We start from the raw sequence: 22942 nt of genomic DNA, 5'->3' as shown, positions 1-22942 counted from the left end.
CATATTTCGCATGGTTGCTATATGACACATAGTTAATGATTCTTATTTTCTATAGCCTTTGAACCTTATTTAATATGCCCCATCAATAAAAAAGAAAAGATCAGTAATTTTATGACCAAAGCAATATTGACATTTACAAAATCCAGTATGAGTGTAGACTGAGGCATGTTCATCAAATTATAGTGCTCTTAAGAATCAGATTGTAGAGCACAGATTTGGCTAAACAAACCTTTTGTTATGTCTTTGCATAGAATTCTAAGTAGGGTAGGTTCCGGTTAGTATTTGAATGGGAGCCCAGCCCACCAAAGAAATCCAGTGACATTATGTGGCGGCAGCCAATGGCAAACTACCTTTGTCCATCTTTTGCCTTGAAAACCCTACCAAGTCGCCTGTGACTTGCTGACACTTTGCACTACTGCTGTGGACTATCTAGGGTTAAGAACATCAATGGCTGAGACAATGGACAACCAATTGAAATGTAAATTGGGATGACAAAAGGGGAGGAAGAGAAGAAGGTTCATGGAACCCTGTGGGGCCCAGAGATCTTTTGGAATTAGAACTGATCTCTAGACAATAGAGATCACTTAACCTGGAGAAAAGGGCTGCTTTAAAGGGAAGACTCTATGGTATTGTACCTGACGGAGGTCCTATCTCTACTCAAACTCCTTCAGGCTGCAGGTCATGGATTCCAGCTCATAATATTCCTTTGTACTTGAAAAAAACAGTAGATGCTATGACCAGGGGAACGAGCTTGCTCCACCTGAAGGTAAGTAGCATAATGTAACTCTGTTGCATAGTCTGTTGCATGAAAGCCAGCCTGGTTTCGTGGTTAAGAGCAGGTGGACACTAACCTGGACAACCAAGTTTGATTCCCCACTCCTCCATATGAGCAGAGGACTCTTATCTGGTGAACCAGCTTCATTTCCTACACAGGAAGCTGCTGGGCTTCAGAACTCTCTCAGCCCCACCTACCTCACAAGATGTCTGTTGTGGGGAGAGGAAGAGTTAGCTGCCTTGAATCTCTTTACAGGAGAGAAGGGGGGATGGGGATATAAAGCTAAACACAACTTCTCTTCTTAGCTGGCGTCACGCTAAACTTGAAGGTTAGTAAATACAGGCTTCAAGAAGAAGAAGAAGAAGAGTTTGGATTTATGTCCCCCCTTTCTCTCCTTTAGGAGACTCAAAGGGGCTGACAATCTCCTTGCCCTTCCCTCCTCACAACAAACACCCTGTGAGGTAGGTGGGGCTGAGAGAGCTCCGAGAAGCTGGGACTAGCCCAAGGTCACCCAGCTGGCGTGTGTGGGAGTGCACAGGCTAACCTGAATTCCCCAGAGAAGCCTCCACAGCTCAGGCGGCAGAGTGGGGAACCAAACCTGGTTCCTCCAGATTAGATACACGAGCTCTTAACCTCCTACGCTACTGCTAACATTACTTCTCTACTTAGCTGGCGTCACTCTAAACTTGAAGGTTAGTAAATACAGGCTTCAGGGCGATAATTCAGGTTTCCAGGAAGGCTGTGAATGAGTCAAAATTGGAGGGAACCGGAGATGGCTTGCCTGCATCTTTTAAGTTAGCCTTGTGAGATTCCTGGGGGCCTTTGATTGGCGGCTGTTAGAAAGAAGGTGATGGACTAGATCAGTTGTGGTGAACCTTTGGCACTCCAGATGTTATGGGCTATAATTCCCATCAGCCCCTGCTGCCATGCTGGCAGGGGCTGATGGGAATTGTAGTCCATAACATCTGGAGTGCCAAAGGTTCGCCACCACGGGACTAGTCCAAGATCATTTCCATAGGTTCCATCAGTAGCATCACACCAATCCGTAAGTCCACACCAATAAGGCCACACGCAGTGTCACTGTATGTGTTAGATGGGTGTTTCTGGAATGCGTGACATTTTTTGAGGACCACAAGTGAAGAAGGAAGTCTTGTTATAGAGGCGGAGTTTCTTTATTAGGCAGAGTCCTTGAGGTAACTTTGGAGACAAGAAGCAGCATGCAAAGCAGCTAGGCAGAGGAAAGTCCACGATCCAAGAAACCCAGCAGCGAGACTCCGGGCTGTCAGTTTCTTCGCTATGTACCTTGACTTGCGACTTGGGAAAAGAAACGTCACCCTGGGCATCGGGGTGATCTTTTTCCTCAGCCTCACTCTTTCGTTGCTGCTGAGGACAAAGAGGTGAGTCGCGTAGCTTTGTTGCAATGGGGCCGGGGCTGGTGGACCATCTTGGCTGTGGGTGCTCGGTGCTCAACTGAGTCACAGGGGGACTCCCAGTTGCAAGGACCAAATTCCACCAAGTGCTTGAGCCAATCTGGCGTGGTGGCTACAGTCTCCAACTGGGATCCGAAAGACCTGAATTCCAGTTCCTACTCTGCCATGAAATATGTGCGGACCTATAATTGCAGGATTTTTTTTTTGCAGAGATAAAAGCAGAATTCCTGGTGGGACGGATTGGGAGACTGATAGCTACTCAAGCATAAGAAGGTTGAAATCCACCTTCCAGCGTGGCCAGCAGTTGATTTGAAAATTTGGTACAATAACGCTTAAAACTCTGTGTTTTGGCTTCCGTATATGTCCACTGATGGTGAAGGAGACTCAGAGAAATATTTTAAAGTGCCATTTGTCAATTTGGCTTTAGGGAGGGCAAGGCTGCCAACCTATAGGTGGGTTCAGGAGAATTCCCAGACCCCAAACTGGCTATAGGGTGCCCTAAGTCACACAGGGAACAGGAACTGAAACTCAAAATGGAGTTTTCTCAGAGACGTCAGGTCTGTCTCTGTCTTGAGTGTTAAAGGTGGTTGAATCAGCGCTCCCACACAATTACTCAGTATTCAGGTGGAAAACTTGCACTCATTCCAACCTTCGTTTGGACCATCATATAACCAGGAGAATTGTCCAGGCATTCTCTTGGACCCTGACAACTCATCTAGGCTCTCCTGTTGTATCGTTCGAACTGTAGAAAAGCACAGTTCTTCATCTCTGACCTTTCTTGCCAACTTATGCCTACTGAGTTGGAGCCCATTTCTGATTATAAATATTACTCTGGTGGCCATTCACTCTGTGTGTGTGTGTGTGTGTGTGTGTGTGTGTGTGTGTGTGTGTGTGTGTGTGTGTGTGTGTATCCCTGCTCACATCCCCACGTTCACATGGACTCCTTTTCCCTTTCACCTACTGCTTTGGCTAGACCCCTCCTTTGCAAAACGGGCGACTATCACCTTTCCTTGAAACCTATCCAACTTCCCCCTTTCTCTCTTAGTCAGCTCTTGAGTACTTGTGTGTACATGTTCAAGGAGTAAAATATATATTCCATGCTTTTCGTTATTTTATTAATAAAATGCAATTATTAGTTTTACGGCGGGCTACTCACTTGAGTGTTTCCTCCCAGGATTATCCCTGTAAACATAGGCAGGAGATCTCAAATTTCCCCGTCTTGTTAAACTCTCGCTTTGTCCCTCTTGACCCCTTCCTTTTTAGACAACAGGTTCTGTTTTATCTGCCATTTATTAAGATTTAGTGGGGCATGGTGCAAGTGGATCTTTTTGTCATTTTGTTTTTGAGTAGATGTATAGTTAAGGTGACCGGATGGTCACCTTTGTGAACTGGGACGGGGGTAGGCGGCTACGCGCGCGCGCAGCCGCAGGAGCACACTGCCTTCTGGGGCGCTGCCGTTTCCCGCCTTGTTTCCCGCCCCAGAAGGCAGTGCGGCAGCCTCCCAAAAAGCGGGACAATTGAAATAGCCCGCGGGATGCGGGACAAATTGTTTGAAGGCGGGACTGTCCCGCCAAAAGCGGGACATCTGGTCAGCCTGTGTATAGTGTATAGTGACACAATAGCCGTGTTTAGATATTTGAAGGGATGCCATGTTGGTGAGGGAGCAAGCTTGTTTTCTGCGGCTCCACAGACGAGGACCAGGAGTCATGGGTTCAAGGTGAAGGAAAAGAGATTCCATTTGAACATCAGGAAAAACTTCCTGACAGTAAGGACTGTTTGACAGTGAAATGCGCTACCTCAGAGTTGATATGAATATGCTAAGCTTATAATGTTTTAAGCCATTGTATTTAATCATATAAGTTATACGAGTGTCATTCACGGGGCACCAAGCACTTCAAAAATTTACTTTCGTTGGAAGAAACGAAACTCATAGAGCAGCCTGACACTGAGCTTTGATTTGGGAAAATAGGGCCCCTCAGTAGAGATAAGAAGTTAGCAGAAGCTCACCAATACAGATAAAGATGAAGTAAAATCTTAGCTGGGATAGAAACCAGTAGTTGTTATAGAAACCTTTTACGCAAGGTGTTTTTGACTTAAGTTTCACCAAAAATGGGAGTGGGCAAGGTGTATAAGAGGTGGGATGAAATGACCAGGTCTGTACGTCTTCTTGACTCAAACCAACGAGCAAAAGACAAGGAGGTATGTTTTTACAGCTATAAATTATGTTACACAGACGGCAGCACTCCGAACCTCCTCTCTGTCCTGCTTGACAGAGGAGAGTCCCCTCTTCTGCGTAGAATTGAAAGAAAACAATAAATTTCTGAACACTGAAGAAGCTTTGGGGTGGTTATTCATAACCGGCCATTGCCTTGAGGGCAGGGCTTTTGACCCATTCTTAACAGAGAAGGAAACACTTCTTCACGCAACGTGTGATTGGTGTTTGGAATATGCTGCCACAGGAGGGGGTGATGGCCACTAACCTGGATAGCTTTAAAAAGGGCTTGGACAGATTTATGGAGGAGAAGTCGATCTATGGCTACCCATCTTGATCCTCTTTGATCTGAGATTGCAAATGCCTTAACAGTCCAGGTGCTCGGGAGCAACAGCCGCAGAAGGCCCTTGCTTTCACATCCTGCACGTGAGCTCCCAATGGCACCTGGTGGGCCACTGCGAGTAGCAGAGTGCTGGACTAGATGGACTCTGGTCTGATCCAGCTGGCTTGTTCTTATGTTCTTATGATGGCCATCTGACAGGAGTGCTTTGTGTGTTCCTGCATGTCAGGGGAATGGAAGCCCCTGGGGTCTCTTCCAACGCTTTGATTCTAGATTTTAAACATTTTAATTAATAGTGGGTATTTATAGTGTTGTACTTATTATGTGTATATTATGTTGGAAACCTCCCCAAGCCTGCGAGGGGAGGGGCAGTGTAGAAACTTAATAACATAAAGTGAATAAAATAAATAATTCCCCCAACTTAAAGTGGGGACAGCTAACAACAGAGATCTATTCCCCTAGGCTCATTCCCCTCGGCCACAGGTGTCAAACTTGTGGCCCTCCAGATGTTATGGACTACAATTCCCATCATCCCCTGCCAGCATCAAAATGACAGCATCAGGCTGGCAGGGGATGATGGGAACTGTAGTCCATAACATCTGGAGGGCCACGAGTTTGACACCTATGCCCTAGGCTATTCCCCTAGGCTCATGCAGAATAATGCACTTTCCAACTGCTTTCAGTGCTCTTTGAAGCTGTGCGGAATGGCAAAATCCACTAGCAAACAGTTGTGAAAGTGGTTTGAAAACGCATTATTTTGCGTGTGCGGAAGGGGCCCTAGATAACATGGCTGCTTTTGAGGTGGTCTCGATGGCATCCTGCCCCTCTGAGGACCCCAACCCTCCACAGGCTGTACCTCCCAACCTCTAGAAATTCCCCACCCTAGATTTAGCAACCCTAGAGAGCTGTGTGCTTTCCCAAACCTGGGGCCAAAATTTTAAGTTGCCCAGTGTGGCAAAAGCTTTCCCAGGGCACGGGAAAGCCCAGTCGTTCCTGGAGAACCATGCCAACCAGATGCCAAAGGGAGGTCCTGGCTTTGTAAACTGGGCAAATTGTCGTGCAGATTGGATGGCAACTTTTTTATGAAGCCACGTTGAGGTAAAAGGGTAAGAAATATATCCCTGACTGGCACGCACGAAGGCACTATTTGTGCGAGCCACTCACCACTCACCACTCACCATGAGCACACAGCCGTTGCGTGCCAACACCCTAAGCTGACAAACAATCAGAATCGCAGCTGCCGTAACGGCCACCTTTTCATTCATTAAACTGAAACATTTTCATATATTCGACTGAAACAGATTTGGTTAGCTACATAAACGTGAAAGAAATAATTACACGGGGCTATTAAGGTAGATGCCCCAAGTTGGAGGGTCTGTGCAGCTTGATTTCAGAAGCAGGGTCGGTCCTGGAAGTTGGCAACCTATGGATGTATTATATTAGGACTGCCAAGTGCCCCCCTGACCCCCAGCAGGTGATGGGAGGGTACGGTTGCTAGATCCAGGTCGGGAAACCTGTGGAGATTTGGAGACAGGGCCTGGGAAGGACAAGGCCCTGGCGTTTGGCAGCCCTAATACCCACAGTGCATTAAACCATCATCGTGTCCACACATAATAGTTAAAACCAGAGGTGGGATCCAGCAGGTTCTCACCAGTTCCCGAGAGTGGGTTACTAATTATTGGTGTGTGCCGAGAGGGGGTTACTAATTGGGTCCGCTTTTCCACCTCCACGCCCTCGCCTCCCCGAGAGGCATCCTGCCTTTGAACGTGAAGGTTCCATATGGCAATGGCGACTAATAATGTAACTCCCTGAACTGGGTTAATCCCTTTCGGGTACTGCAATTCATTGATTCTTAGCCTTTCGTACCTTTTATCTCACCAATCAAAGAACCTGTGTGTTTCACCATTGCTGTGTTCAGATTTGTGAGTTGGGGCATTTTCTGTAATGTGATGATGATTTAGAAATGACCTGGCGCAAAAAAAAATTTGGGGTCATGGTGGGGTGGCTGCCCATGGGGGGGCATCCAACTCAGGTTTTGCCCAGGGCTCAGGTTTGCCTAGGTACGCCACTGCCCCCTTTGCTCAGGCGGGGCTGGCGAGGGAACCTGTTACTAAAATTTTTGGATCCCGCCACTGGGGGACACTAACTAAGACTTCTAATGTTCACCTTAGCTGATGAGCAGGTCTATATAGCTGCTTAAATTAAAGAAAACAACCCATAATGTATATATGTGTGCTGGAGGTGTTCAGTGGAGTGTGAACTGGCTAAGAGCTATGAAGTATGTTATCTTTTTCTTTATGGATGACTTTTCCAGAGACCAGGTTTTATCGCAGGCAAAGTGCCGGAAACTGAAAGGGCTCCTTGGGACTGGAAATCTGCTGGAAAAGTGAGTATCTATTAAATATCTTTATTCGTATACATGCCTTTCTCGCAACCAAGGCTGGGCTCATCAAGTAATATTGATGGTTACTAGCTAAGTGGGGACCGTCACCCTGGTCGGTGGTGAAGAACTTTGGCCCAAAGAATCAGTGGCTGGTGGTTTGGTTCAGCAGGAGAAATTGAGAGCTCCTCCCTTGGCCGCCATTTTGGATTGTGGCTCTGTGACTTTTGGCAAGAATCACAGCGTATTTTAGAGGTTTTGTATATGTGACTGACTGATAATGTGAAAAGCTAAATGAAAAGAGGAGGCCGTAAGCACTAGAAGGTTGGCATTTGGGCAGTTCCGAGATCTGAATGAGAAAATCAGCTCCATGCAACTCTTTCAGGATCCATCAGTCCTAGTATGGATTCAAGGTGAAGGAAAAGAGGTTCCACCAAAACATTAGGAAGAACTTCCTAACAGTAAGGGCTGTTCGACAGTGCAATGCACTACCTCAGAGTGTGGAGGTTTTTAAAGAGAGGTTGGATGGCCACCTATCAGGAGCGCTTTAATTGTGTGTTCCTGCATTGCAGGGGGTTGGTCTTGATGGCCCTCGGGGTCTCTTCCAACTCTGTGATTCTAGTACAGTGATGGCGAACCTTTTTGAGACTGAGTGCCCAAATTGCAACCCAAAACCCACTTATTTATCACAAAGTGCCAACACGGCAATTTAACCTGAATACTGAGGTTTTAGTTTAGAAAAAACAGTTGGCTCCGAGGCGTGCGTTACTCGGGAGTAAGCTTGGTGAAGCAACCGTGCAGCGCTTCGAATGGGTGAATCACGACCTTAGGAGGGTTTACTCAGAAGCAAGCCCCATTGCCAGCAACCGAGCTTACTCCCAGGTAAAGGATTGTGCCCAGGCCAACCTAGATGTGTGTGTGTGTGTGTGTGTGTGTGTGGGGTTGATTTTCCACCCCCCCACATGATGAACTCTGTGCACGCGTGCCCACAGAAAGGGCTCTGAGTGCCACCTCTGGCACCCGTGCCATAGGTTCGCCACCACTGTTCGAGTAGGTGTCCCTTTTTTTGCTCCTGTTTGCTGCTAGGAGTGCGCTCCTTCACATGATGGCGAGCGATGAGAAGCTGATTCGTATGGTCGAGAAATCGCCTGTGCAGAAAGAGGACAGAAAGATTTTGGAGCACCTGCTGCTGACACAAGAATGCCCTTGGCAGCCCAATGTCACTGCACTGGCCCAGTACAGGTGGGACCATTTACCTGCTCAGAGAGAAGAACGCAGAAGCAAACTGTAAAATTCCCAGTGGAGCTGACTTGGTGTCAACTAATCTCCTTTCTTCATCTGTGTTTTCATACGTTGCTGCAGGCCTTTTAGTTTCACCCAGTCTCCAGCCACAGTGGTGTAGTGGTTAAGAGCAGGTGGATTCTAATCTGGAGAACCAGGTTTGATTCCACACTGCTCCACCTGAGTGGTGGAGGCTTATCTGGTGAACTAGATGTGCTTCCGCACTCCTACATTCATGCTGGGTGACCTCAGGCTAGTCACAGTTCTCTCAGGACTCTCTCAGCCCCACCTGCCTCACCAGGTGTCTGTTGTGAGGAGAAGAAGGGAAAGGAGCTTGTAAGCCACCTTGAGTCTCCTTACAGGAGAGAAAGGTGGGGTATAAATCCAAACTCTTCTTCTTCCTTGGCGATCTTCCTGATTCTTTTTTTAAAAAAATGTTTTAAAAATCTTTTTCTTAAATGCCACTGTTGCAAAAACAGTATAATGGTGCATATAAAGGGGGAACTATATCACAAAGAAACTGGAAATGGCATGGAAATGCTTGCAGGGTCAACTTCTACAAGTTAGAGAAAAACTGAAGTGGGGATTTTTTTTAGCATGGTGAGAATGTGAAATTTTGGTGTCATTTATAACGCGGAGTCTGAGAGAGTGTTCCTCCGTATCTCATCTCTTTGTTCTGATGTCTTGAGAGTTTTCTGTCAACTCAAGAAGCCTGTTACACAAAAACCCTACCTGGTCCCACCAAATTTCTAAAAACACTTTGCAGGCGTCGGGAAAGATGTCTGGTGCCCCTGAACACAACGTTGGGGAACCATCCTCTGCAGTATCCAAACCAGTGGGTTATACTCAGAGGTGGGATCCAGAAGGTTCTCACCAGTTCCCGAGAGTGGGTTACTAATTATTTGTGTGTGCCGAGAGGGGGTTACTAATTGGGTCTGCTTTTCCGTTAGAAATTCCATTAGGTCCCAAAATCATAAAGTCCTGTTGTTTCCTATGTGGCCGGTTAGCGAAGGTAGAAAACGGGATAATTCTCCCGGTTGGGCTGTTTTAAAAACATGTTTCAGAAATATGGTCAAGTTCCTTGTTTAAGGAAAATATCCTTCTTTTGATTTCTAGAAACAAAATTAAGCCTTTGAAAGTATTAAGTGTTTGACAGGCAGTCAATTAGAGGAGAAGTAATTGTTTCTGTTGGCAGTAGACGATAGAAGAAGAAGAAGAAGAAGAAGAAGAAGAAGAAGAAGAAGAAGAAGAAGAAGAAGATCCCTAGAAAATTGTTTTCTACTTGCAATGCAAAGAATGTGGGGGCGATCTGACTGCGACACCCCATGGATAGCCTGGGTTGATTTGGCAGATCTGGTTGGCTAGAAGAAGAGTTTGGATTTACATCCCCCCTTTCTCTCCTGTAGGAGACTCAAAGGGGCTTACAATCACCTTGCCCTTCCCCCCTCACAACAAACACCCTGTGAGGTTGGTGGGGCTGAGAGAGCTCCGCAAAGCTGTGACTAGCCCAAGGTCACCCAGCTGGCATCTGTGGGAGTGCACAGGCTAATCTGAATTCCCCAGATAAGCCTCCACAACTCAAGCGGCAGAGCTGGGAATCAAACCCTGTTCCTCCAGATCAGAGTGCATCTGCTCTTAGCCACTGCTCTTAGCCACTACGCCACTTGCTATAATGAGTTTAAATTATGGACAGAAAGATACCAGCTGGAAATTAGGAACTTTTTTTTTACAGTAAGAGTTTTTTACAGTAACAGAGAAATTATTAATGCCCCGCCCCTGGAATGCCCGGCCAGGCCCCCGTCGTGCCCCGCCCAGCCCCATTGGCGCTACGCCACTGTTTGAATCCCACCACCATGGGAACCTGTTACTAAAATTTTTGGATCCCACCACTGGTTCTTCCCCATCAATGACCAGCTGATTGTCAGTACCTTTCCAGTTATTCATAACCTACCTCCCTTCCCCTTGCAGGACAGAACTGGGGGAATGCTGCAACGCTTCCTTCTGGCTAGCAGTCACCAAGGAAAACACACCTGAGGGGTCGGACATCCTTTTAGATGGGCAGAAAGGCAGAAAACTGCCAGTGAACACTCAACTGATGGAGCTGCTGCAAGAGGTGGGAGATGAGGATTGTATGGGTCCTACTTATTTTGCTTTAGGGATGTGTCTGGTAAGAGTTGGGGCAGAGATTGTACACAAGCCGATCCACCGTGATGGATGTCTTGGCTTCTCCAATGAAGGTCGCACCACATTAGGATCATTAGGGGATCGTTAGGAAAGGCATTGAGAATAAAACTGCAAGGATTGTCATGCCCTTATATAAAGCCGTGGTGCGACCGCACGTGGAGTCCTGTGTCCAGTTCTGGTCGCCGCATCTCAAAAAGGATATCGAGGAGATAGAAAAAGTGCAGAGAAGGGCAACGAGGATGATTGAGGGACTGGAGCACCTTCCCTATGAGGAAAGGCTGCAGCGTTTGGGACTCTTTAGTTTGGAGAGGAGGCGGCTGAGGGGGGATATGATTGAAGTCTATAAAATTATGCATGGGGTAGAAAAGGTTGACAGAGAGAAATTTTTCTCTCTTTCTCACAATACTAGAACCAGGGGGCATCCATTGAAAATGCTGGGGGGAAGCATTAGGACTAATAAAAGGAAACACTTCTTCACGCAACGTGTGATTGGTGTTTGGAATATGCTGCCACAGGAGGGGGTGATGGCCACTAACCTGGATAGCTTTAAAAGGGGCTTGGACAGATTTATGGAGAAGAAGTCGATTTATGGCTACCAATCTTGATCCTCTTTGATCTGAGATTGCAAATGCCTTAACAGACCAGGTGATCGGGAGCAACAGCCGCAGAAGACCATTGCTTTCACATCCTACATGTGAACTCCCAAAGGCACCTGGGGGGCCACTGCGAGTAGCAGAGAGCTGGACTAGATGGACTCTGGTCTGATCCAGCTGGCTCGTTCTTATGTTCTTATGTTCTTATGTACATTGCATGATACATTGGGGTCTGTGGCCCCTGTAAAGCAAACCTGAGATGAAACGTCGTACCGGTTAAAAAGGAGACTTTAAAAGTTCATTCCTTCAATATAGTGGCAGAATATCCCGTTTGTTTTTGATCCACACTGGGAATGAGAGGAATACTTTGAACCGTCGGCCAGCGTGGTGTGGTGGTTAAGAGCTTGTGGATTCTAATCTGGAGAACCAGGTTTGCTTCCCCGCTCTGCCGCTTGAGCTGTGGAGGCTTATCTGATAAACCAGATTAGCTTGTGCACTCCAACACACGCCAGCTGGGTGACCTTGGGCTAGTCACAGGTCTCTCTGAATTCTCTCAGCCCCACCGACTTCACAAGGTGTCTGTTGCATGGAGAAGAAGGGAAAGGAGCTTGTCAGCCACCTTGCCTCTCCTTATAGGAGAGAAAGGTGGAGTATACATCCATACTCTCTTTCTTCTTTTCTTCTTCATTGGGTTTCTCTGACTTTCCAGAAACCACCCCAATGAGCAGGAGGTTTGCATGCCCATTCCTGGGAGTTGGTGGCTTGCTGTCTTTCAGCTAACCTAGTTACTTGAAAAAGGATGGGACTAACCAACCTCCCTCTAAAACCAAGGTCTACTAATAGGGGTAGACGGCAGGAAAGACCCCCATTTGACAGGAATACATGATTTGGGCCAGCTGTCTCCGCTCTGTGCATGTAAACATTTTTAAATATTCTTCTTCCCTTTTGAAAACCTGAAGAGATCGCCCATCCCTGCCATTCTGTATGACCAGTGTTCGATTGTGGGCAATGGAGGGATCCTCCGGAACAGCAGCTGTGGGCAGGAAATTGACCGGGCGGATCTAATAGTCAGGTAACTCTTTGGGGGATGCTCACCGACACTTTGAGAGGGGTTTCATTATAGGTTGGGTCTGTAGCCAGTGGCGTAGCGAGGTTAAGAACTCGTGTATCTAATCTGGAGGAACCGGGTTTGATTCCCGGCTCTGCCGCCTGAACTGTGGAGGCTTATCTGGGGAATTCAGATTAGCCTGTTCACTCCCACACACGCCAGCTGGGTGACCTTGGGCTAGTCACAGCTTCGAGGAGCTCTCTCAGCCCCACCTACCTCACAAGGTGTTTGTTCTGAGGGGGGAAGGGCAAGGAGATTGTCAGCCCCTTTGAGTCTCCTGCAGGAGAGAAAGGGGGGATATAAATCCAAACTCCTCCTCCTCCTCCTCCTCCTCCTCCTCCTCCTCCTCTTCTTCTTCTTCTTCTTCTTCTTCTTCTTCTTCTTCTTCTTCTTCTTCTTCTTCTTCTTCTTCTTTACAAATGTGCCTAAGATTCAGCCAATCCCCACGGTCTGTAAAGACCGTGTGGGTCTGTGCCAGTTGACTACAGCTCTCTGGGGTCACAGCAACGATTCTTCCCAACACAGGTACCTGAGATAACCTTTAAAATGGAGATGCAGGAGATTTTAAACCCTACTACTCATCTATGGAATATCTAGAGCAGGGGTATCCATCCTTCTTGAGCCTGTGGGCAGCTTAGGATGTCTGACACAACAGCCACATTTATAAAATGACCACCACAAAATGGCTGCCGAAGGGGGTGGAGCCAGCCATAAAATGGCTGCAGTGGTTTACCTTCAGACACACAGTGAAGCTCCTTGTGCTGCTGTCAAAACAACAACAACAAAAATCTGCACAGCCAATCAAGTCTTGAATGGCCAATTAGAAGCCTGGCTGGGCAAAAGTCCTACCTGGCCATTCCCACTTTTCTAAAAACATCTAGCAGGTTCAAGGAAAGGTCTCAGCAGGTGCTTTTCACCCATCAGAGCCTTATACAGTATACTCCCGCCTCCATCAAGCGCCAGGTAATCACTCTGAACTGCCACAATGTATAGATGGGCTGGTCAAAACGGATCTGAAAAGGATTAAGCGTGCCAGCGTGATCCAATGTGGAACAGAAGAGTGGGTTATTCTATTGGAATCTCTAGTAGTCCAAGATCCCAGACACGCTCGGTGACACTTTGGAGTCTGTCATGGAAGATGCTATCGCTACAGTAAAGGGAAGTCACATATGACTGTGAAAAGCATCTTTGCCTTTTGATCTCCTGGAGGGGGGACAGGAAACTATGCAGAGGTGCTAGCATGAAACTTCAAAGGTTTTGGAAACCTCATGGCGAGCGGGAAAAGTTTTCTTGGAGAGTGAGGGAACAAAGCCTAGGTGACTCTATCATGGGCTAAGCTAAGAGAAGCACCTCTTGGCTAGAGGTCCCAAGAGATCCACAAGAAGCATACAGCTGGTCAATTTCTCTAAAAGCATTTATGTTTATTTCTTTGTTTTGAACTTTTACAATAAATCTTTGAGAAATCAGCTGTCTGGAGTTATTAGGAGGGAAAAGGACCCAGGACCGAGGTGAGATAAGAGTGGCTCTCCCAAGCTTAATCTCAGCCTCAGTCGTCATATGGTGGCTGAGTATTTTGCTGACCTCAGGAAAACTTTGGAAGCGGTCAGGCAAGAAGCAGGGATCAACCTGCAACAGGCTCAGCAAAAGCAAAAGATGTATTATGACAAAAAAAGCCAGACCAAGAGAATTTTGTGTAACACAAAAGGGGTGGGTTTTATCTGTTGATCATGTACAAAAACTAGGAGTGAGATGGGAAGGCCCATTCTCCATTGAACAGAAACTCCCCATTGACAATTACAGGGTTAAAGAGTTGGGAGGGGATGGCGGATCGCTATTGGTTCATGCCAACCGACTGAAACCCTATAGGGAGCGACCTGTCACAGTTGCTTCTCTCAGGCAAGAGAGGGAGGGAGGAAGTGTTTCTGGATGCCAACTTCGGAGAAGGCATGAATTGGGCTGATGTGCAAATCTCTGACAGCCTGACGGCACCCCAGCAAGCTCAATTGACAGGAGTCTTGGCTGAATTTGGGACAATCTTTTCGAGTAAGCCAGGTTCTACTAACCTGATTTCCTATCACATTGACACTGGTAATCATGCACCAATAAAGGTTAAGCCTTACCATCTAAATGAGCCAATGAAACAGATTGTAGCCAAAGAAATCCAACAGATGTTGGACCATGGAGTAATTAGAAAGAGCACCTCTAACTGGGGAGCTCTATAGTAATTGTCCCAAAGAAGAAGGTCTCAGACCATGATTCTCCTGAATACCGAGTCTGTGTAGACTTCGAGGAGACTCAATAAAATCACAATGCTCGATCCTTATCCAATCCCCAGAATAGATCGGCTCTAATGGGAACTGGCAAGTCACGGTTTATCTCACACTTGATTGCAGCAAGGATACTTTCAAAGTGCCTTTTAACTCCTGAAGCTATAGAAAAGTGCATTTGTTTGTTTTGCTGGTCATTTTGAATTTGTAAAATGCCGTTTGGACTCAGGTGCAAGTAAATCATTTCCAGCGTCTGATGGATAGGGTCCTAGAGAAGGCTTACACATTATCACGAGAGCCTATCAGGATGATGTGGCCATTACATCTTCCACTTAGGAGAAGAACATGTTGAGCACCTTAGAATGGGTACTGACAGCTTGAAAGAAGCAGGCCTTACACTCCAGACCGGACAAGTGCCACCACCGGTTTGCAATGGAGGCCTGGCCTTAGGTCACCGGTAGGAAGGGTCAGCTGAAACCTTTAAACCAAGGTTGCCAGCATTAAGCAATTAGCCTCAACCTACCACCAGAAAGATGTCATGACTTTTCTAGGAATGGCAGGATTTTACCGCAGATTCATACCGCATTTCAGTCAAATAGCAACCCCATTGACTGACTTATGCAAAAAGAGTGCTTCTGTCAATGTATTGTGGTCGCCACAATGTCAAAATGCATTTGATCAATTAAAGAAATGTCTGATTGATACACATATATTAACAGCACCTGATTTTAGCAAACCTTTCATAGTTCAAACTGATGCCTCAGAAGAGGTTGGGTGTTCACAGTACCAAGGTCAGATGACCAAAATTACACCCAGTAGTGTACTTGAGTAGAAAACTTCTTCCTAGAGTGAGATGCAATTACAGCGATTAGAAAGAATGCTTAGCACTAGTATGGTGTCTCAACAAGCTCAAGCCTTATTTGATGGGCACAAAGTTTTTTTGTCCAGTCTGATCACAATCCTCTAGTATTCCTAGATAGGATGAAAGGTAACAATGCAAGAATTATGCGGTGGGCTTTGGGCCTCCAAGATTTCCACTTTGAAATTTCTCATATCAAAGGGTCTGAGAACGTAGTGGCTGATGCTCTCAGCCGCTGCAACCCGTAAAGAGTGCTTGTGCTGAATGCTCAAGAGTATTGCATTGCTTATTAGTCTGGAGGTATGTATTAGTCTGAAATTGTGTTTTGTGTTAACATGATTTTCTTCATTCTGTATTGTTATGCTATCATAAGGACTATGTTATGCATGAAATGAATTGTAGTTAGCAGGTCTCTGTATTAGTTAGAGATCAACTGATGTGGAAGTAACACATGTAATCTTTTCTATATGGAGAGATGAAATATGTAGCCGATAGACTACAGATTCCCTCTCTAAAGTGTGATGGAAAATAGTTAGCTGAACTATGTATTAGCTAGAAAAATGTAATATTATGCAACCAGTATTAATAGGAAGCTGGAAGTATGTGAACATGGAGTTTACAGACTTCATCCCAAAAGGGGGCGTGTCATGGAAGATGCTATCGCTACAGTAAAGGGAAGTCACATATGACTGTGAAAAGCATCTTTGCCTTTTGATCTCCTGGAGGGGGGACAGGAAACTATGCAGAGGTGCTAGCATGAAACTTCAAAGGTTTTGGAAACCTCATGGTGAGCGGGAAAAGTTTTCTTGGAGAGTGAGGGAACAAAGCCTAGGTGACTCTATCATGGGCTAAGCTAAGAGAAGCACCTCTTGGCTAGAGGTCCCAAGAGATCCACAAGAAGCATACAGCTGGTCAATTTCTCTAAAAGCATTTATGTTTATTTCTTTGTTTTGAACTTTTACAATAAATCTTTGAGAAATCAGCTGTCTGGAGTTATTAGGAGGGAAAAGGACCCAGGACCGAGGTGAGATAAGAGTGGCTCTCCCAAGCTTAATCTCAGCCTCAGTCGTCATAGAGTCTTAATAAATTTTAGGGGTTTTGTCACAAGAGCTTTCTCAGAACGAAGGGGTAACACAAGGACTGTTCATTGGTCACTTTCAAGACGACTGTCCAGAATGTGTTATGCGTTTGATCACATCCACAGAGATGGGAAGTAACTGCCCATCTAGGAAGATGTATCCGCTTCTTTATGATTCTTGGAGGACATGACAGGGGAAACGGGCATTCGCAAAAGAACTAATGCAGACTCTCTCTTTTTTCTCCCTAACGAGGTTCAACTTGCCTCCTATGGACTGGCCTGAAGATGTAGGAACCAAGACCAACTTGGTTACAATAAATCCCAGCATTCTTCAGAATAAGTAAGGACAACAGACACAGGTTTACTGGCTCTGCCCTGGCAAACAGTAACAGGACTTTGGAACTGGACTGCGTGGGTCAGTTTTATTTAATATTGCAGGGCCCCCCAAAGTGCTCCAGCAGGCACCACAAAACCACGGCTATCTTCTCTGGTACCTGGCAAGTATTTTTTGGAAATGGGCAGAGCCAGGTAGGGCTTTTGCTCAGCAAACCTTCTAACTTGACTATTGGGGATTCGATTGGCTGAGCAGTTTTTAAATGCCACTCCGACAGTCGCTACCACCACAGCACAAGGATCGGTGCTGCGCTCATGAAGTTAAGCTGTGGCAATTATTTTGTGGCTGGATCTGCTTCCGGTGGCGGCCATTTTGTTGCAGCATCAATCATGCCATGTCAGGATTCTAAATGTGGCCACAGGCCCCAAAAAAGTTGGGAACCCCCGTAACGTTGATTTTTGTGGCATATGCTATTTTTCTTTTTACACTACGGTGTGTAAAACGGTGACTTGGCTGAAGTGGAGAAATCTACCTTGGTGAACTGTAACAACCACAACAAAGAGAACAGGCATATGTACCTACACCAGAGGTGGGATCCAGCAGGTTCTCACAGGTTCCCGAGAGTAGGTTACTAATTATTTGCGTGTGCCGAGAGGGGGTTACTAATTGGTGATTTTGCCACGTGATTATTGCCTTAGTTACGCCCCTCCTCTCAGCAGTAGTGCACAGAACTTGAAGCAGTCTAGCAGGAGGTGCACCGGCGTGCGTGGCAGCCTGCGCCTGCGTGCATTCGTTTCCCGCCCAAGGACCGGCGCAGTGGCTGCGTCCTTGCCACAGCCCCGCCCAGGAATGCCCTGCTCCCGGAATGCCCGGCCACGCCCCCGTTGTGCCCTGCCCAGCCCCACTGGCGCTACGCCACAGTTTGAATCCCACCACCATGGGAACCTGTTACTAAAATTTTTGGATCCCACCACTGACCTACACTATAAGACCTGTCCACATGTGACATGCGGCATGCCCCACATTCAGATATGTGCACATGTGGGACTGCTCAGTTGATCTTTTGTTATCGCTGAGAAATATTGCATGATCGTATTGGTAGTGTCCAATTCCGCCTCCTTCCCTCAAACTAAAATGTGATGAACCACAGAGAAATGGAAGGGAAGAAAATACCTACAGCATCAGCAGATGACTGGGAACGGGGGAAAGGTTGTAAACAAGTTCCTTTTCATAGATCTTTATCCTACTCCACCCCCCTCCGAATAGCTCAGGACAGCATAAATAGTAGTCTACTTTATCCTCACAACAATATTGTGAAGTAGGCTAGGCTGAGAGGTAAGGGATTGGCTCAAGATTACCCCATTTGCTTCATGACAGTGCACGTTTGAACCCCTTATGCTAGTGGTGGCGAACCTATGGCACAGGTGCCAGAGGTGGCACTCAGAGCCCTCTCTGTGGGTACGTGCAAACAAAATAACCCCCCCTCCCACATCTAGGCAGGCCTGGGCTGCTGAGCTCGATTATTAGAATTAAACCTGAACCTAGTTTTGGGGAAGCAGTGTAGGTAACCCTGTTAAGCGCTGTGAAACCCCACTGATTTTCATGCAAAGAGCTAAAGCACGATCCTTTACCTGGGAGTAAGCTCGGTTGCAGGCAATGGGGCTTGTTTCTGAGTAAACCCTCCTAGAGTCGTGATTCACACGTTGGAAGAGTTGCATGGTTCCTTCAAAGCAGAGCCACCGACTACCACCAAGCTTACTCCCGAGTAACGCACGCCTCGGAGCCAACCATTTTTTCTAAACTAAAACCTCAGTATTCAGATTAAATTGCCACGTTTGGCCCTTTGCGATAAATAAGTGGGATTTGGGTTGCAATTTGGTCTCGAAAAGGTCTCGCCATCACTGCCTTATGCCTTCTCTGTCAGCTCTCCAGTAATTAGGAAATGTTACTTTGCTCTGATAACTACAAAGTTAGCACAGTAGCCTCATACTTGTGTGAACTAAAGTGCGACTTTAAGAAAACAGTGTGTTATCGAGAACATATAAGGCTAGTGGCCCTGGAAGAATTCTCTTCTGGCGGCACATGTGCTAATGAGCTTCTAATACAGGTGTTATCAACATGTTATCAACATCAAAACAGAAGCATACAACTTTAGCAAGCAAAGAAAAATGATGTCATTCTGCTCCTGTAACTCTAATCAACTGGAAACTTTAACCCATTACCTCGTCTATTACTCTAAATATGAGGGAATTAGGGGAAAATATGCAAATCCCTTGAACTGTGACAGGATTCCAGATACTAAAAAGAACTTATGCTTGCTAAATAACCCCGATCTTGTAGTTTGTGAATTGGTGGCCAAGTTTTTACTAGAAATTATAACACCCTAAAAAGGATAGCTCTGTTTTTTAACTTTGTTGTGTCACTCTGATAGGGACAGGGCAAGGCCCTGTCCACAGAGCAAAAGCTCTGACCGGTTACAAAAAATAACCATCCAAAAGCTTCTTCAGTGTTCAGAGATTTATTGTTTTCATTCAATTCTGCGCAGAAGAGGGAACTCTCCTCTGTTAGCAACAGGGAGGAGGGTCAAAGGGGCTGTTGCTTGCGTAACATAATTTATACCCTCTTACAAACATCCCTCCTTGTCTTCTGACCATTGCTTTGAGTCAAGAAGACGTACAGACCTGGTCATCCCATCCCACCTTTTACCACACCTTGCCCATTCCCATATTTGGTGAAACTTCAGTCAAAAACACCTTGCGTCAAAGGTTTCTATAACAACTACTGGTTTCCATTTTACCTTTATCTGCATTTGTGAGCTTCTACTAATTCCTTATCTCCTTGGTGGGGCCCTGTTTTCCCAAACCACCTGAAAAACTCAGTGTCGGGCTGCCCCGTGAGTTTCGTTTCTTCCAACTAAAGTAAGCTTCTGAAGTGCTTGGTGCCCGGTGAATGACTCTCATATAACTTGTATGATTAAATACAATGGCTTAAAACGTCATAAACTATATGTCCATATCAACTCAGTTATTAAGAGATTCTTTGTTTGGGTGCTGTGTGGTTTCCGGGCTGTATGGCCGTGTTCTAGCAGCATTCTCTCCTGACGTTTCGCCTGCATCTGTGGCTGGCATCTTCAGAGGATCTGGCCAGTTTAAATGCCAAATAAACTCAAAAATACACACGTTGCACTCTGGCTGTGTCTAATCTTATATATTAATCTTATATATAATTGAACAATTCAACACTTCTATTTGTATTTACATTTCCTTATTTCTCTGAGAAGGTTCTTAAAAATACAGCATAAGTCTTCCAACTCTTATTACTAAACATAAATCATCACTTAGTCCATTCAATTCTCTATTCAGAAACAAAACTTCAGTTCCATATAGTCCATGTATCAATTCTGTAGGTTCTACATAGAAACGTCTCGCGCGTATAGAACGTTTTTCGTGCGTTTTCCTCAGTATGCCAGTATGTTCAAACAACTTCCATCAGTTCTTTGAGGCTTCTAATGGGTATATTGGCTCTCTGTTAAGAGTTGCCCGCTCCCATCTCTGCCTTCCGTTTAGTTATAAGAGTTGGAAGACTTATGCTGTATTTTTAAGAACCTTCTCAGAGAAATAAGGAAATGTAAATACAAATAGAAGTGTTGAGTTGTTCAATTATATATAAGATTAATATATAAGATTAGACACAGCCAGAGTGCAACGTGTGTATTTTTGAGTTTATTTGGGCTAATGTTGACATTGCACTCTTAAAGATAGTTGATGACAGTTTAAATGCCAGCCACAGATGCAGGCGAAACGTCAGGAGAGAATGCTGCTAGAACACGGCCATTCAGCCCGGAAACCACACAGAGCCCTTCAGGGGAGGGGCGGTATATAAATTTGATTATAAATAAATAAAATAAAAAAATTCAGGCCGTGAAAGCCTTCGACAATAGATTCTTTGTTATCATCCTCTTGGGGGATTGTTTTAAATCTGGTTTTTGTTTTTCCTGTATTTTACCTGTATCGTCTTATAGGCCAATATAGGCTTGGCGCTAAAGAAAGATGTCATTTCTGCTCTCGCCCTGCAGATTCAAGAAGCTGCTGGCCCACAGGAAGCCTTTTGCAGATGCCCTACGTCCTTATGGGAACGCCCTCCTCTTAATTCCCGCTTTTTCGTTTGTGGGCCACAGTGAGATCGCTTATCGGGCTCTGTATACCATGGAGGACTTTGGCATGGGGCGACACGCTTACTTCCTGAATCCTCACTACCTCAGCACTCTGGGACAATACTGGAAGGGGCAAAGCTTCCACCCCCAGCGCCTCTCCTCTGGCTTTATGTTCGTCAACATGGCCTTGGAGCTTTGCAAGCGCATCACCCTCTATGGCTTCTGGCCTTTCCCGCACGACCTGGCCAACCGGATGATACCTCACCACTATTATGACAACGCGTTGCCCAAGCCCATACACGCCATGAGCAACGAGTTCTCACACTATTTAAAAATGTACACCCAGGGGGTGCTGCGGTTACGATTAGGCAAGTGCCAGTGAGAAATAGGGGAAATGGACAACTTGGTCAGGTGGAGTCTCCTTCTTTGGTGTGGTGGAGTCTCCTCCTTTGGAGGTTTTTACAGAGAGGCTGGATGGCCATCTGTCAGGAGTGCTTGGATTGTGTGTTCCTGCATTGCAGGGGGTTGGACTTTGATGTCATTTCTGCTCTTGCCCTGTAGATTCAAGAAGCTGCTGGCCCGCAGGAAGCCTTCTGCAGATGCCCTACGTCCTTACGGGAATGCCCTCCTCTTAATTCCCGCTCGGGGCCTCTTCCATCTCTATGGGGCTTTCCGCACTACAGAAGGGAGCTAAGGTCGACTCGGTTCCCTTCAGTGGGGGACGATTCCAGGCTGTCCGCACAGCAACTTACTTGGCCCCCTGGAACCGAGCTAAGTGGACGGGATCATCTTGGTGCCTGTTTTGCTCCTCGATCGTGATTGGAGCTTATGTTACCATGGGAAACAGGAGCGTTCTTTTTTTTTACAGTTTTTACAGTTTACAGTTTACAGTTACATGCCCACCACGACTCTCCCGTTCTGCACATGCCATAAAAGCGGATCCTGATTGGTTGAACGGATGAGGTGTCGTTTCGATGCGTCCGCACTTCGAAGCTTCGAAGCGGTACCGACCTTGTTCCAGCAGAAAGGTGCAGTTCATAACTGCGACAGGGATGTCGCAGTTCTGAGGGGGGGGGGGGAACTGAGACAAAACAATGTTGAGCTCAGTTGCAGTGCGGATACACTGAAGTGAACCTAGATAGAAACTAGTACAACTCTGTCAGTGCGGAAAGCCCCTATGATTCCATGATTTAAACACACCAACAGGGTTAGAATCATTAGCATGTAAATGATGGAAGGCGATTAGTTGTAAACATCTATGTTTCTTTGAGTTTCTATGGTTGCGTTGATTTGATGGTATGTTTGCTGTGCAAACTTGCTCTTATTGATTGCTGTAAACTGCTCTGAGCAAGTGGAGTTGTGGGATACAGACATGTTGAAACAAATAAACAGAGACAACTCTCCCTCCTCCAGCGCAATGGTTTCTTTAGACTCTGGTTTGAACTGAATTAGGACTATTGGGCAATGAGTAGTTTTTTTTTTTAAGTTCACTGATCTCTGTCTTGAATTGATAAAAAAAATTAAAGTCAAACTAAGAATGCTGTGCTGTGCGCCCTTCAACTTTTTCGCAATCCATGAGAACAACGTAGGTATTTTCCTTGCCAAATCAAGTGTGAAATACTGTGCTGTTACACAAAAGATTTTAAAAAAACCCTGAAGTGCTACCATTTACAGGAAAGTCAATCTTAAAGGAGAGCCATTCGGAATGTTTTAATATTTCCCCAGCCATGTGAAACACACCAGAACTGAATACACTTTTTTTTGTTTGTTTATAGAAGAAACTGTTAGCTTATCCCAAGGGTGTCTGTTCTGTTCTGCAGCATTCGTTTATTTATTTGAAACATTTTTTATGCTACCTTTGGACTGGTCCCAATCCCCCAGGGAGGGAATGTAAAAACATTCAAACCAGTGGTGGGATTCAAACTGTGGCGTAGTGCCAGTGGGGCTG

At 45.9% G+C, this 22942-nt stretch overlaps 1 protein-coding gene across 1 annotated transcript; it reads left to right on the top strand.

The window, feature by feature from the left end:
• Positions 1–2082: 2082 nt before the first annotated feature.
• Positions 2083–21666, top strand: LOC125445230 (alpha-N-acetylneuraminide alpha-2,8-sialyltransferase-like). The gene is made up of 7 exons (XM_048518179.1): positions 2083–2172; positions 7072–7143; positions 8224–8379; positions 10387–10531; positions 12155–12267; positions 16761–16847; positions 20917–21666. Exons 3-7 carry the CDS (start codon positions 8240–8242, stop codon positions 21374–21376), a joined length of 945 nt encoding a protein of 314 aa, XP_048374136.1. The 5' UTR covers positions 2083–2172; positions 7072–7143; positions 8224–8239; the 3' UTR covers positions 21377–21666.
• The last annotated feature ends 1276 nt before the right edge of the window (positions 21667–22942 follow it).

Source organism: Sphaerodactylus townsendi, linkage group LG15 (genome assembly GCF_021028975.2).
Source record: "Sphaerodactylus townsendi isolate TG3544 linkage group LG15, MPM_Stown_v2.3, whole genome shotgun sequence".
NCBI classification, from domain to species: domain Eukaryota; kingdom Metazoa; phylum Chordata; class Lepidosauria; order Squamata; family Sphaerodactylidae; genus Sphaerodactylus; species Sphaerodactylus townsendi.
This window is presented reverse-complemented; position numbering and strand designations above follow the sequence as displayed.

What these genes read in the sequence shown, in the direction of transcription:
- LOC125445230 (XM_048518179.1), top strand. Translation starts at nt 8,240, where the DNA reads ATGATGGCGAGCGATGAGAAGCTGATTCGTATGGTCGAGAAATCGCCT. An exon ending in CGGGCGGATCTAATAGTCAG is followed by an intron (nt 12,268 to 16,760) that starts GTAACTCTTTGG and finishes CTCCCTAACGAG; the next exon opens with GTTCAACTTGCCTCCTATGG. An exon ending in CCCAGCATTCTTCAGAATAA is followed by an intron (nt 16,848 to 20,916) that starts GTAAGGACAACA and finishes CTCGCCCTGCAG; the next exon opens with ATTCAAGAAGCTGCTGGCCC.